At 29.8% G+C, this 16,367-nt stretch overlaps 1 protein-coding gene across 1 annotated transcript; it reads right to left on the minus strand.

Annotated features, from left to right (window-relative positions):
• Positions 1–424: 424 nt before the first annotated feature.
• On the minus strand, positions 425–5,520 carry LOC101261134 (ketol-acid reductoisomerase, chloroplastic). Its single transcript, XM_004243362.3, has 10 exons — positions 5,004–5,520; positions 4,709–4,801; positions 3,727–3,792; positions 3,433–3,573; positions 2,810–3,037; positions 2,607–2,724; positions 2,391–2,530; positions 2,109–2,276; positions 1,423–1,578; positions 425–1,038 (listed from the first exon to the last, which is right to left on the minus strand). The coding sequence occupies exons 1-10, from the start codon at positions 5,307–5,309 to the stop codon at positions 670–672; spliced, it is 1,785 nt and encodes a 594-aa protein (XP_004243410.1). The 5' UTR covers positions 5,310–5,520; the 3' UTR covers positions 425–669.
• Between the last annotated feature and the right edge of the window lie 10,847 nt (positions 5,521–16,367).

A 16,367-nucleotide genomic window follows, 5' to 3' on the forward strand; every position in this document is an offset into this window, starting at 1 on the left:
CTATACCTAAAATAAGTCAATGTAAACAAACACTTATGAATTTCTCTTCTTCTTTTTTTTTTTCCAATTTTTGGTCATAACTACTAGTATTACGTTGCATTTTCATTATATTACATAGGATATGAAGTTCATACTCTTTTTATTCCGATTATTGCGCATTTAATCTTTTTTACTTGTTTTTTTATATCTATATATGAAGTTGCATCACTCCTTTTGATAACTATAAACTTTAACATTGATATTTTGCATCACATTTCATCATTAATAGAATTAAATTCTCATACTTGTAAAGTTAGTATTTTGCACAAACTTCTTCCATTTATTTAGGGTATAAAACTTACAAGTTGTTGCTCTCGTTCATACGTTGGATGAAAACAGGCAGAAAGAAACTGCACTGAAACTGTTAAAATTAGACTCACGTAGAGACTGAAACATGCTACTGCCATAACCCACATTTTATAGTTGCTACAAGGGTTCCCAAATTTTGAATCTGTTATTCGTTACATAAAAAAGTGCTAGTACCAACGTAACTAAACAACGAAAAGCGGCTAAGATTCTTATAAGCTAACAGATTTAAGTATTCTTGCCTTCACCAACACACATCAACAATATGAAATCTCAACATCACTAATTCTCACTTGCTCGCTCACAAAGTGACCCGTAAAGCCCTTAATTGACAGATTGCCTGAGCTCAGGGCGGACAAAATCAGCATCTGCTGTTACAGAAATATCAACTGTGGGTCTTAGTTCAGCACACACTTTAATAGCTCCATGCACGGGATCTGCAAGGAAGTTGCTGATGAGATCACGGTTGATAGGCGTGTTGTTATCCACGGCTACAAGTGCTTGTTGGGTGAGATTGTAATCAAATCGAGGGGCCCACTTCCTGGAACCTAGACGTGCTGTTGTTGAGCAATTGTCAACCATGAATGATACTCCACGAGCGTGCATAAACGGATTCAAAGAATCTACAGACTCGATGACGCTTTCATTGATAATCTCGGAGTAAGAATGTCCTTTCTTCCTCAGAACCTCAATCTGTTTATTTTCCAAAGACAATATGTTAGATGACAAGGAATGTCAAGAGAAAAGGACATTTATGTTCACCTAATCTTTCATCATATGGGAACCTTCCCATTGTGATTTTATAGAACTCAAAAAAAAATAGTAAGATTTATCTGGAGTTCCAAGGCAAAAGTTCCTTCAAAAAACAAACTTTCTCAATTCAAGATTCAGATGTTCAAAGTGGCAATGCTAACACCATTTGCATTGAATGTTCTAAAAGTATCAAATCCAAGACACAAAAGCAAAAGAGTAGGTATTATTATCTAAAAAGGAAGAGAGAGCAAAAGAGCACTTCAAGCATATCCTGAAATATCATGCAATACTTCCATGGCTCAAGAATAAAATAGATATGCTAACCTGGGCCATCATCAATGCCACAAAGACACCAGCGGTGAATGGATACAGAGGACCAAGATCACCAGCTGGTCGGGTTGCTCGGACGCGCTCACCAACCTTCCACATCCTTGTTTGATCAATTTTCCCCATTGGGAAGGCAGGTAAGCCCTCCTTTTCCTGCATGTACAGAAACCAAAGTTAAAATCATTTTATTTTAGTATTTAACGTTTTTCTTCAACTATCCCCTTGAAGACCTTATAGTACCAGGTCTAACATGTGAACAAAATTAGGATTAACCGAAAAAGGCACATTGTCTTAGTAAGAGGATTATACTCTCAAAACTTATATAGAGAAAAAAGCAATGCCCTTCTGCTATTCTTATAGCTGAGAGGGTAAAGAAAAAGGCCCACATAGCAAAGTTTTTATATAGTGCTTCAAACCTGAAACAATTGTGTTTGTTTCTAAAACAAGACTTTTTTCAGGAATCATACTTATTTTCCAGTAACCGAGAAACCAAAGATCTGGCAAAAACTAGTCCAAATATACCAGGAAAAACATTTTCTGAGATTAACCCACTTGTGCATAATTTCCCCAGAATTATTCTTCAAAAACATCTCAAAACCTAATCATTAAAGAATTAAACTAAAACGAAAGTCCAAACCCGGCCAAATTACTATTGTAAAACTACAGAGTCAAAAATGACTTACATAAAAGCGGCGGCCAGCCAAGACAACGCTCCTGATCTCACTACCTGTAGCTACATCTTCATAGCACTCATACAAAATCTCCATGCAGGGGTAGAATGAAGCACTGTATGCAGCTTCAAACTCCTTCTTGCCCTCCTCAGTCAATGAGTCATACACAGCCAACATGCCCTGGAAAACGGATACATGTACATATAACAATTTTAGGGAAACTTTAACAAAAGTGCTATGTAAACATCTTCCTCGACATAATACTCTAACTGAAGATAAAAATCGAAGACCGACCTTTGTTGATATGGTTTTTGAAATGACTCCTGTTATGCATTCTACAGTGTTCTTGTATGCAAGCTCCTCATTCATTCCATTCTCAGTGTACCTTCTGAAAAGCGACTCCACAACTCCATGGACAGCACCAAGTAAAATGCCTAACGAGGGAGGGGAACACAATTACTCAACCGTAACGGCTTTAGTAAGCTAGAAATGACTTGAAAACACACTAACCTCGTTCCCCAAAAATGTCACTTTTATATTCCTGCTCTAGAGTAGTAGCAAAAGTAAAGGGAGAACCAAGGGCAACAGACCACCCAAGAGCAACATCTGTGGCTCTTCCATCAATATCCTGGAGATAGTAAAAGGTGTGAGTCTGATTGAACATAATTAATGGCTTGAAGGAAACAGAGTAGAGAAAGGGCATTGAAACAGACCTGGTGAACTGCAAAACTTGAATTAATTCCAGCACCATTGACTTCTTTTCCTTGAACATATAATCTCCTGACTGAAGGCCCCATTCCCTTGGGACATACAGCAATCACACTAATGTTCTTTGGGAAGTCAAGGCCCATTGACTGCAAATGGCCAAGGAGGAATCCATGTGAAAGCCCAAGTATGCTGTTTGGCTTCATGTGAGAGAACACTTTCTCATAATTATCAGCCTGCACATACATCACAAAAATTAGACAGCAATATTTGAACCCCTCCCGCCTCCCAAGAATGCTTCTGTTTTACATTGATTCCGAATACTAAAAGATTATGCTTTAGCAATAGTTAAATCAAGACAAAAGTTGGCCCCAACATTATAATCCACACATTAATCACTCCAAACGTGAATTTGATTTCAAAAGATGATGAAGAGACGATAAGTAACAATATCCCATTAACTATATCATATCTTAGTCCAAAACAATTGTAGACTCGACAAAAAATCTACCAAGTTAACCGAGATGTTGAACTTACTGTGTGAAGGAAGCCTTCAATAAAATGTAACAATCAAAAAACATAATTACCAAGTGTTGCCACAATAAAAACAGAGGCTAAAACAATGTCCAACCTGAGCAGCATCAGAAATCAAAAGCAGCACTAGATCACTGCCAGAGATAGTCTCATATATGTCACCAAGGGTTCCATTCTCTTCAGTAAACCCAGCTGTGCGGGCCTCCGCAAATGAGCTTGAACCCTTTCTTAAACCAATCTGCATGAAACAGAAATTACACTTGTAAGCTTTAACAATTTGCCAAAAGTATAACAACCAATTCACACATTCACCGCCATATCAAACACGGTCTTTCACTGTTATCTGTCTCTGTGGGATGGGAAGGAGAAAGCAGAAGAAGATAATTATTACCTTAACAACTATGTCAGATTTTATTTCTGCAAGAGAATCCCTCAAGTTCTGGGCTTGAGCAGGTCCCTACAAAAGAAATGGTATTTATTAAGCAAATCTAGGTATGAAAAAAAGAAGAAAAAAGAGCAGTGCTGTTAAAAGCCGTTACATCCAGTGATGAAGCGATGCAACCAAGGTGAAACCATGCAGTTCAGAGAAGTGTGGTTCAAACAATGATGCACAAAGTGATACAACAGAAATGTTTGAATTGGATTAATATTGACATTATTGAATTGAAAGCTGAAATTAGTATAGTACTGTATATTAATGTAGATACGACATTTTTTAACTTCTCATAAATATTACCCTGCAGTCAAAAGAAGAGTGTGCTTCATTTCTTGTTTTTTGCTTTTCAAAACACCGAAAAAGAGAGCATTAAACATGAAAAGAAGCATGTAAAATATTTATGTCTTACATGTAAGGAAAAAAAGGTTTCCTTTTTCAGGAAAATTAAACGAAGATAGCTCATGGAAACCACGTCATCATATATTTAAACTAGAACAACCCAATAGCTGATAGAAAAAAAATCATCCTAGGATGAAGCGTGACGAGCTATTCAGGAAGAGCAACATAAGAAAGCAGTTCAAAGCCGGATGACTGATTACATCAAAAGATAATAGCTCACCAGTAAATTAGAAAAAGCAAAGGAACATTTACCAGATTCCAATGTTATAAAAAAGGGAATATTCAACATTCTAATAACCAAGATATTCATCAATCAGATGGCACTCAAAAATATCATCTTTCTCTTTTACTTTAGACCGGCAACAATAAAGAACTATGAGGAACTTTTTCCTAAAAATTTATAATTGCAAACACGAATTAATTCCTTAGAATCAGAACATGTCATCCCTTGTCATTTCAGACTAAAGAATATCATTCAATCAAAGGTAATTTCTGATCAAAAAATGGAATCAACAAAAACTGAATCCATGAGATATACCTGAGAACCCCAGCCGATAACTCCGATCTGCTTGATTCCTTTGAAAGCATCCGGCAAATACTTGAACAAATCTCTACCTCCCCTCACAATGTACTGCACCACAATATTTCATATGGTCAAAAACTACAGATAAACTTTCAGCATAAACACAGTTCTTTAGCTACTTTTAGCTCATAAGCATCAATTTAACTAACTTTCAAATTAGACTAGATGGATTCATAATATGAATCAAAAATATAAATTCACACGATTAATTTGAATCTGGTTAAACAATTAGAGAAGATGAGGAATGCACCTCATCATTTCCAGCTAGGGTTACTTTCTCCTTCTTAAAAACGGACGTTTCAAAATCAAACGAAGCAGGAGCTTTGACGGTAGCAGGTGCAGCGACCATGCGAGCCGCAAGCGCGCCTCCGCCGGAGTTTGAGCTGCTAGATGAAACGGCGGCTTGAGCTCTGAGAGGCTTAAGCGATGGAGTTGACGAGGATAGAAACCCTAAGTTACCAACAAGCGAAGGTTTTAGGGATTTGGTTGATGATGCGGAGGAGGACGGAGGAGTAGAGGTGGTGATGGAGAAGGAAGTTGCCGCCGCCGCCGCCATGATTGTGAAGTGGAAAGCAGACAAATCGAAGTGTTACAGAGAGAGAGGGATAAGAGGGAGAAAATGTGATATGGAGAGTTCCTTTTTATAGATGTTGCAGATTTGCAGTGTGGTAGTGGTGTACTTTGCTAGGGTAAAGGTTTGTTACTTTACGAATCCGTGTTCTCTAACAAAATCGACTCATTACATAAACTCATAAACGTCTAAACTCAAAATTAAAAATAACATATATATATATATATAATGTTGGAGACGACTTGTACCTGTACCGATATATATTTATTAGCATCTTATTGAAATTTAATTTGAGATTTTATGATTATGAATTTACTTTATAATTATAGATAAATCAATATGTAAATCGTCTTAAACAATAAAAAAAAATCAATAAAATTTTATAAATATACTTTGAAAAGATAAAGTATATGCAAATTTTATTCTTGTCTCGTAAAAATAAAGAAGCTATTTTTAAAAAAATTTCAACTTATATATTACATCTCAAAAATAAGAAACTAAATATTAAAAAATAAAGCAGATATAGAAAGTAATAAAGTAGGTATTACATTACAAAATAGTATAATGATTGAAACACCAACAACGACAAATAAATTACAAACCTAACCAATTATTGAAAATCAGGTGAATAACAATTTTTATTTTTATTTCAACACAAAATTACTTTATAATCTTGTGAGTATAAATCAAATATTATTATATTATCAATTTGATTGTAATTTATCTAATCTGTAAATAAATTTCGTTAAGCATGTAGCGAGTTTAATGAACAATTTTTCGGAATTTTCAATTTAATACTCACTTAATTGAAACTATTACAAGAGTATTATTTATATGATTGCATAGTTAGAAAATATTAAAATTAGGTATTAGAATAAATCAATTATTAATCGAGAGGTAGTTTGATTTACCTAAAAAAGTAACAATACCACTCCTTTGGTATTTGAATAACGGCAAACATTTTAATTCAGCGTCTAAAAATATTCACTTAAATTTTGGTCATAAATCATATTATAAGCTAATATCAAACCAGATGAAAAGACCTAAAATAAACTATATTCAGAAAAACAATTCAAATCGAAATTTATTTAAAGGAGATAATAAAAAGAAATTGAATTAATAATAAAAGTTGGGTTACCCTGATAAAATGAGTGGATCAGAGTTTTCTGTTCAAATTTTGGTAAAGAAAAATTTATTTTAAAAATATTTTTCTCTTAAATAAATTTTACGCTATCTAAATTTAAATTAATTGAAAATCATCATATACATATTAGATACATAAAAAAAATTTAAACTCGAAATACACAATTTAAAAGTGATTATGTTTTTTCAAGTGCTACTAAATATATGAACAAACACGATGTTTTTTAATTAAATTTATGACCAAAAATAAGTTTTGAATTTTCCTTTAGTTTTAAAATTTTAAAATAAATTTGGAGGAACCTTTGAGAAAGGCAAGAGCCGTTTAAATTTAGTGTCGTCAAGTTTTAGGAGACAATAAATTAAGACCGTTAAAAAATAGAATTAAGGACCCGCTATAGATTTTTCAAATAATATTTAGAGAAAAATTTAGTAAATAGCGTTTATCTATAAAATTTTATATTTTTAATAAATATTTAAAATTTTCAAATACTAGTTTTTTTAGTATTTGGGTAAAATCTCATTATTTGATATATTTTAAAAACTGAAAAATCACATCAAACTTTTATCTTTTATAAAAACACTTTTCATAATAGTTGTTTGCGTTATATTACATAAATTTTAAGTAAACACAAAATAGTGATGAAATATTCAATAAATATGACAGTAATGATATAGTTACTAATGAAAACGATGAACAAAATCACATGTTTTGTCTATTTCACTATGTAAACAAATGATGTCGTGGCTAAAGGCTAGCTAAAACTATGGTGTGTTACTCTTTTAATTCATCCATTCATTTTATTTGTCGTGTTTTTTTATATTTTAATAAAATACAATTTGATCAAAATTAATTTTATTTATTTTTACAATTCTTTTTTATCATATATTTTTTCACTTCTATTGAGGATAAATATGGAAATAAAAAAAATATATATATATATATAAATACTTTATTTATTTCACTTTTACTTGCATTTTTTATCTAAAAAAAATATAATTTTTTAATTTTACCTCTATCATTAATTACTTTAGCATCAAATGAATTATCGAGATCTAAAACTATACGTGCGCACGTGGGGGCATCAACGTGAAATGTGTCATGCCTATAAAAAGGACAAAAATAGAGACAACATTGATAAATATTTATTTTTCTGAAATTTACACGTTTTATAAAAATAATAGAGTAATTTATACATATATTTTATTATAGTATTTATTTTATATTTAATATATAGTCTTAGTATCTTAGGTTGTAAAAAATAAAATTTTAAAATAAGTAATAAATATATTAACATACCACAAGAAAGTAAAAAGTACTTTTTAAATATTAAAATGGATCCGAGTGAATGAAAGATTCAATTTTTTTGGGACATCAAATAAATTCTCTAAGTAAAACTTAAAATAAATCTAAAGAAATAACGCTTTAGCAGGATTCATATTCTGATCTCGCTGGTTTGTTTTTACACCTTGTACCAATGACACAAGAACACTTATACGCTCCCCTTATGAATGTAGTATCAATTATATTCTAATATCTGTCAATTTTTTAAGATATATTTATAAATATACAAACTTGTTAAGATAGATCGCTTCTGAAAATGATATATAAATATAAAAATATAATAAACAAAAAAAATGAGTTGGGCGTTAATTTTTTATTTTAAAAGTATAATCGTTCGACAAAATTATGCTATTTAATGAGATTTTAAAGAACGCTTGGTCCACTAAATAAGTTTTTTATTGCATTAACGTAATATAATTGTCTACTTCTGTCGATGCATTAAAAAAATACTACAAACACCCACTTCTTTCGATTATAATATTTGTCACATTTTCATTTTGGACAATTAATTCAAACTGATCTAAATGAATTGAATTAAATGTGAATTAACTTAATAATCAATTTAAATATGAAATAAATTATCCGGATTATAATTTTGTAAATTAATCGTATCGCGGCTAGATAAGAGACTATAATTTGTATTTGTTATAGATTTTATTAAATTTGAATTTATTGTTAGCAAAAAAAAGTAATTAATTTCTTTAAAAAGAGAATTAAAGTTTGTGGTTGCGCAATAATTTCATTTAGTTTAATTGAAATAAAATATTTTTAAAAGCTCCGTCTTTTAAATTACATTTACGCACGACATTTAATTATTAACACCGACTTAGTGGCCTAGCATAATTAATAATTTTTGTACTAGAGGTGTGCTCAATATTGAGGAGAATATTTTCTAACAAACAAATCCTTTTTTTAATTATTTCTTGTAATATGTAAATAAAAACATCACCCTAAAAGTATTACCAAATAAATAAACAGATTTCTAAAATTATTGAAGTTTTTTATTAGAAAATTATATGAATAAATACATTTTTAAAATTAATTTCTAATTTTAACGATACTTTTTGTTTATTATCATTTATAGCAATATTTTGATAAATATGTAATATATATTAAGAGTGAATTATGTATGCAATATATTTGAATTATAATTTTTTTTGAAATATGTTATCTTTGTTTGGTAAAAAATTATTACATTGTATTATAAGTGTATTAAAAAGTGTGATAAATGTATTATCCATCATTAAAATTTGTATTATATTTGAATAATAAATTCATCTTTGTAATATGTATTAAACTTGTATAATAAATGAAATTAAAAGTGGTCAAGTGAAAAAAAATGTTATTGCTATAAATGGTAAATATTTTTTTATTATAGTATATTTATGTAAGTTTCCCATTTCTATTCAGGTACTTCAATTATGTTATTTTCCTATTAAATCATTGAATCATCCATACTTTGTTCCTTTCAAACACTATTTTTGGCTGATATGGAACCAGGTTTGTAAGGAGTATTTACAGATGATACATATGTTCTGTTTCAGAACTGATAATTAGTCTAATTGATAGTAAAATTGTTCGAGAATAATTGTGTTTTGCTTCAAGACATTTGAAGACATTAGAAAACAAACGAGAATAACACAAGGTTTGTCTTTGTTCTTTCGATCAAAATCATTACAATATGAACACAATTAAAGACATTTATAATAGAAAAAGCAATCAAAATCAGCCAACTGTGTTTAAAAGGAATAAATTATGGGTGGTTCAATGATTCAATAGGAAAATGGCGTAGTTGAAGTACGTGAAGAGAAAAATCCAACAAGTTTAAGAATTTGTTTATGAGTTTGGCCCACAAAGTATTTCTATATATTTAATACAAACTACAATGATGGACGAGGATAGAGTGATGGGTGGTGGAGCTTGATCTGTTGATTCATGATTTTCATTCAAGGTTCGAAAATAAAAGTATAAACGTGTGAATAAGTCAATAATATATAATTCCAAGTAAGTAGTAGTATATACTTTATACTTTATAGGTATAAAAAGTTAGTTTCGTCACAAGAGACCATTATTTAAATTTTTTAGAGTTTAAATTTTCTTTCACGTTTGAGTTTTTTTTGGTTTAAATCTATTCTTTTAGGAAAAAATGTGAAAGATTGATCCTAGAAGTAAATGAAGAGAAGCTAATAAAAGAAAAATGTACCACTACGCCATAGCTTGCTTCTTATTTACAAGGGAGTTCAAAACTAATATAACTACATAAATGTACAAAAATTATTTTATATGTACAGTGTAATATTTTTATTGAGTGATTTTAGGTAAACTCCTAGAACCACGTGGGTCCGCCTCTGATTAGGTGTAGGAGACAATATCATTTGTTTATCTAATTATTTTTATTAAATAAATAAATAAAAGGCACTTTTTTTATTTTCAAATAACTTACTTATTTCAAAATTTAACTGATCAATCGAATATGAGAAAATATGATTCCGAACACACCCTAAATATTGGGTCATAGTCTATATTTAGGTTGGATCATTTCAGTAGCTGGGCTGATCCATATACACTAGTTACAAGTAAGCAAACTTGGCATCCATAGGTAATCCTGGGCTATAGATCCACAAGCCCATTATGTAATAGGCTTAATTGGGCCTATCTACTTTGAGGCCCACTATGAAAGGTGTTAGACTTTAAAATAGACTTCCATCTCTACTTGGGTGTAAACGAACCACTCAAAAATCGTCTAATGTATGCTTATATAGAAATTTTCGATAAACTATTATATCTTTCAACTATTTATGTAGGAACCCTAATTTAATTTATACTAACAAATAGTAATAACAATAACTTTACAAGAACATACACAATAAAGTTTAAAATATATAGTAAACAACATAAATTAATAACATAAGCAGAAATTAATGTCTGTAAAAACGTATTAAGATCTCTGAAATAAATTAAAAAAATAGAGTCCTTTGAATGTACAATGTCCTTTTTAAAAAATTATTCTCTTTTAGTACCTGAGGTTTGAAGAAATGAATATGCCTAAGACAGAAACGATTCTACTCACTAGTGTATTGATATAAAAATAGTCGTGTCATCGAGCCATTCAACGAGAACAAACTATATAAATATTTAATTGTGTAGGAGAATAAGAAGAAGTTCAAAAAATTCGTAGTGAAAAGTCTGAGGAATCATAGGTAATTTATAGCCAACAAGCATTGTTTATGAAAGTTTGCAAGCTTTTACAACAGTTACAAATATGTGTTTGTTGATGAAAGTTGCAACCTTTCCTAAAAGTTACAATCTTTCATAACAGTTATTTAAAAAATGTGAGAAATTTGAATAAAATGGAAAAGATGTTTTAAATTAAGGGTCACACGAATCCGATTTGGATTATGTTGTTTCGGGTTGATCATTAACATTAATAATTAAAGAAAAAAATTTCCAAAAATAATTTTTTCCCAATTTTCAAAGTCAAAATCGAGCGAACAACAGTGACACGAGGAGTCGATCTTTTCAATTCTTTTAACAACTAGTAAAAATATTTCCTTATTGAAACACTTCAAATTTCCTCCTTTTATCAAAAAATGAAAGTACAATTGATTACAACCCATATGAACAATCAAATAATTATTACTAGTACATAATTTGACACATTAATGAAGGCATATTCATATGTTTATCCTGTTTAATTAACAACATTAAATAAGAAAAATTACAAGCATAATTAATCATTCTGGCCTGCTACAAAACTAGGCTAATTAAAACTACATACGTTATTACTGAATTTCATTATTATGAGACTTGACTCAAAGTAATTTATAATTTATATTGGAGTAGTTAAATAAAATTATTTCTTTTTTTTATAACTAATTAAACTCATATCCAACCATTTTATTTATTTATTTATTTTTCCTTTTATATCCTCACCTATATTTTTTTTTTGTAGTTATATGTTCCCAACTAAACCTCAACTAAACAGTGGAATCCAATGACAGATTAATTAAAAGGCCGATGCACTTAGATATATTTAAAAGAAATTTAGGTCACCAATTTAGAAATAAAAAAAAACTTAAAAGGCCTATTGGAAAATAATGTTACGTATATATCGAAAGGTTAATCATGTTTAATATTAATGTGCTCAGTATTTATGATTAATTATTATATATTACTATATATTGCTCTATCAGTGACAGAGTCAATATTTTTATCAAGAAAGTGGTGTACATACAAACTGGACGAATGGATACACACTTAATTTCCCGTGCCTCCTAGACCTTGGTTGGCTCCGCTTCCGTATCTTATGTGTGTGCCATTATAACAAACTTCTATGTTTTATCGTAAAGAAATTAAAAGAAGCTAATTTATGAGGGAAAAATTATTCCTCAACAGTTCAACATCACATAAAAAAAAAGAAACGGGTGATCACCATCCATCCTTTTTTCTTCCGATATGAAATTCGATTAAAGTTATATAGGAAAAGAATATGACCTTATTTACCCTTTTTTTTAAAAAAAAATAATCTCTTTACTATTTCATTTAGTGAATTAAAAAGTAAGACGCTTTAAGAAAAATAAAATTAAATGTGATTTAGATGATACATACTTTTTTATGATTAAATTTAAAGTCTATCAAATATATGCCCTTTTAAAAAAATTGCAAATTTTTTTTTGTTAAAGGACATATAAATAATTAGTGAACCAATAATGACATTTTTTCTTTCAAATTCTCTTCCATTGAAGTTTAATTAAATCGATTATCAACTTGGCCTCTTACAAGGAAACAGTGTAAAATGCACGAGCTTTGACTTAATAATGATAAGATTCACATTAATCCGTTGACTAATTATGTTAATTAATTAATTAATTAAAATATGAATTGAGTAGATGATGCTTTTGTCATTTAATCTCGACGTGTTACGTTCTTTAATTTAATTTAATTTGCATGACCATATATACATGACCTTGCCCCTTTAATATTAGTATTAATTCTCCCAACATCAAGCAATTTAAAATTTTTTTTCATCCACATACGTACTTAAATTAAACTAAACATATATATATATATATCCTTCTAGGCTTCTACAAATTATTCAGTGATATTACGTGGAGAGTTGAATTTTCATCAATAAAATAAAGTTCATGTTGTCAATCAACATAGTTATCAAGATTTTTGTATTTAAATGTAAAGATATATTTCTTAAGAATATATATAGATTCTTCGAATCCACTGAACATAAAAAAAAATTGTTTTGAATTACGGCTACGTCATTATTGACGAATACAAGATTTTCATGAAGAATGGTCGAAAAACAAAAGTGTAGTGTCTAAGAATCGAAATCGAAACCTCAAGGTGAATTTTGAACGTAATCACTCAGCTTATAGTTAACCTCTGTGTTCAAAGATTCAACTCTCTTTCTATAAGTACTTTTTAAAAATTTAAAAGTACTACCTTATATAAAATATAATTTTTCATTGAAAAAGCTCGGATAAACATCTCACTTTCTCTTAGATCCATTCATATGTATTCGATTACTGCCTAGCCAGCAATATAAGAAAGAATTTATAGGATTAATTAGTATAGTTAAGATTTAAAAGAATAATTATATTTTATTGTGAAGGTGAACTCATTTTAATTTTGAATTTACTTTTAGTTAATCTAAAAAAATTAGTATAATTATATCCTTTCATCATTTTTGCTTTTATAGTTTTGTTGTTAACAACTATGTGGTTTGATTGGTGAAAATAAGGTTCTTTAATTACATGATTAGTCTAGATCAATAGATCTTCAAAATATATATGAATTGAAGATTTTTTTGTTTTTTAATCTTAATAAAATTTACTTTTTCTTTAATTTTTATGATCGGCATAAAGACGAATTAAATGGGATCAAGAGATTAGAATATTTTTAGTAAAAGGTTATTATATATATATATATATATATATATACCTAGCTCGACCCAAGCAATGTCCAAAAGTCCCATGCCTTTCTTGGTCGGACCAATCCAACCGGCGATTTCCGACAAGTCTTTCTGAATTGGAAGAGCAAGAAGGGAACTCTTCATCGAATAGAACCCTTCTTTCTGTAATTCTATTTGCATCCTCAAAGGATGTGATCCTGGCTCAGAAAACTCTTCATCAGCCGTCAGAGGATTCGTTTGTGACTTTCCCCTTTCGGAGAGTTTTCAATCGCGATCCAAGCTGAGCAAAGAATCAAAACCTTCCCCAATAAATATAGGATTCGTCGAATGTGAATTCGTGACATGGGATCAAAAAAGGCAATCAATCAGAATTAAAGAATCCGAATCGGAATCAAGAGTACTTTCCTAAGAAGCTAGATAGAAGAAAAAAAGAAAACTGTCCCTTGACCTAAAAAAGACACTGTCTCTGGAAAATTAGGAGCGGCTTCTTCAAAATCACAAGGAGGTTGCCGCGGTGATTCAAGAGATTCACCGGGAACTCCACACACGCGTTCCGGGGGGGGGGGGGGGTTTCAAGCCGAGCGCCTCACAGAAATGCTGGAGGAGAGACACGGGGGGGAAAGGATGGGGGAAATCCTCCAGAGTCTCCAAACGGAGAGACGCCATAGCCCCTACTTTCGGGAAGTCCAAACGGATTTCCGAAACTTACGGGGTTCTGGAGGTACGGAGATGCAACTGCGAAAGGAATGGCAGGGGCGCGCATGACCCCTTTCCTTAATCTATTTGACTTCTTTATATATTTATTTTTATATATTTTAAATATCTTTATTAAAATTCTCACTCTATAACTATCTAAAGGGATCATAGATTATAGATACACCCAAACCAGAGACACTAGGAATATCTTTTGTAAATACTGATTCTTTAATTTTTATGATCGACATAAATCTAAAAGCATAGCAGAGTCTAATAGAATCAAGGAATTAAAATCTTTTTATTGAAGAAATACATTTTATATATATATATATAAAATTAAAATTACTATTTCATATGTAGATATTAAATTTTCTAACCTTCAACTTTTTAATTATATACTTATCTCATTATATTTTAAATATCTTAATCAAAATTCTGACTCAATAACTATCGGAGGGATAATAGGACATAGATATGCCAAAACTAGAGACACTAAGATCTCTTCTAGATACTGAGATCAGCAAAGTACAGCCACATAAAATTGATCTCAATTAAAGCAGCTATCAAGTTTAGCTAAGTCTAAACCTATAGTCATTAAAGAAGAAAAAACTAATATGAAATGCCAAAATCTAAATCTTGAATTTTGTGTTTTAACTTTAACAATATTGCTTTTGGTAGAAAAATGAAAAAAAAAAGAAGAAAAGGATCAAGCCAAAGATAGATAATGACAAAAGTAAAAGCCTCCAAAAGAATATGATATGTATAATGTATTCAAGTTATACAAAATTAAATGTTTTGAATTTAAATCTAAAATAAGAAAAATAATAATTAATAGTGTTATATTCGAATGAACCTTATAATACACTATTTAAATTCAATTAGAGCTTTAATACATGCTTTTGACACCAAATAGAAAATTAAAAACAGTTATATGTATTGATGACTGTATAAAATCTCTCTTTACATTATTAATGAATTTTGAATCTTTGATATCAAGTTACTTTATCACTTCTATTAGATTATTAATTAAGTACTTTATGAAAAAGTTTATCTATAGAGAGTTATATCCTATATAAATAACTTAATTGTACAAATTAATGTATCTATGAGATCTAAAAGCAAATCTCGCTAAGTATAATAATAATAATAATGCATTTAATATAATTTCATAAGTAAATTTTAAAAATAAATGTACAAATTTCATCCACCTCTATATAGTAGTGTGAAATCAAAACAGAATCAAAAATAAAATAATAATGATAAAATAATCAAATCAACTGTTATCGAATTGAGAATTATGAAAGCGCAGTCATGCACATAGATGTTTAATTCCAATGAAGGATGTGATTTTTCACGTCTATCGAATTTTGGTGCTTTTATTGATAAATATTAATATATATATATATTTATCAAACTAATCGAGATACATTCAAGTTAGTCAATTCGCACACTAAATTATTTTAAAAAAATGAAGATAATAATATGTGACATTTGAGTTGAAGGGTCTCAATATTAGAGTTGGAAAAATGTAGTAGGTAAGTGAGTGATTGGCTCTTTGGCAAAGTGATGAGGTGAGCTAATTACTAGTCACCCACAAAGTGGCCCCTCACCCAACTGCCTTTGTCTGATGGCCTAACTTGACCATACACACACAAGAGTCTAATATTGCATTTTCATCAATTTGGTAAACAAATTTAATTTCCTACAAATATTTTGTCAAAAATATGATCTTATTATATGGAGTAGTAATTAAGACACAAATAAGTATTATGATAAAGTGATAGGATCTGAATTCGAAGTTATCATCGTTAAAAAGTGTTTTATTTTAATATAAATTTTTCAGTACGAATTCAAATTTAACTGGATTTTAATAGAAATGTGATATATCGAGGGAGAAAAAAGAATATACTCATATATATAGTAATTAAGACACAAGAAG

The sequence above is a fragment of the Solanum lycopersicum genome, chromosome 7 (assembly GCF_036512215.1).
Source record: "Solanum lycopersicum chromosome 7, SLM_r2.1".
NCBI classification, from domain to species: Eukaryota; Viridiplantae; Streptophyta; class Magnoliopsida; order Solanales; family Solanaceae; genus Solanum; species Solanum lycopersicum.

What these genes read in the sequence shown, in the direction of transcription:
- LOC101261134 (XM_004243362.3), bottom strand. Translation starts at nt 5,309, where the DNA reads ATGGCGGCGGCGGCGGCAACTTCCTTCTCCATCACCACCTCTACTCCT. An exon ending in AATCTGACATAGTTGTTAAG is followed by an intron (nt 3,574 to 3,726) that starts GTAATAATTATC and finishes TGTTTCATGCAG; the next exon opens with ATTGGTTTAAGAAAGGGTTC. An exon ending in TGATTTCTGATGCTGCTCAG is followed by an intron (nt 3,038 to 3,432) that starts GTTGGACATTGT and finishes ATGTATGTGCAG; the next exon opens with GCTGATAATTATGAGAAAGT.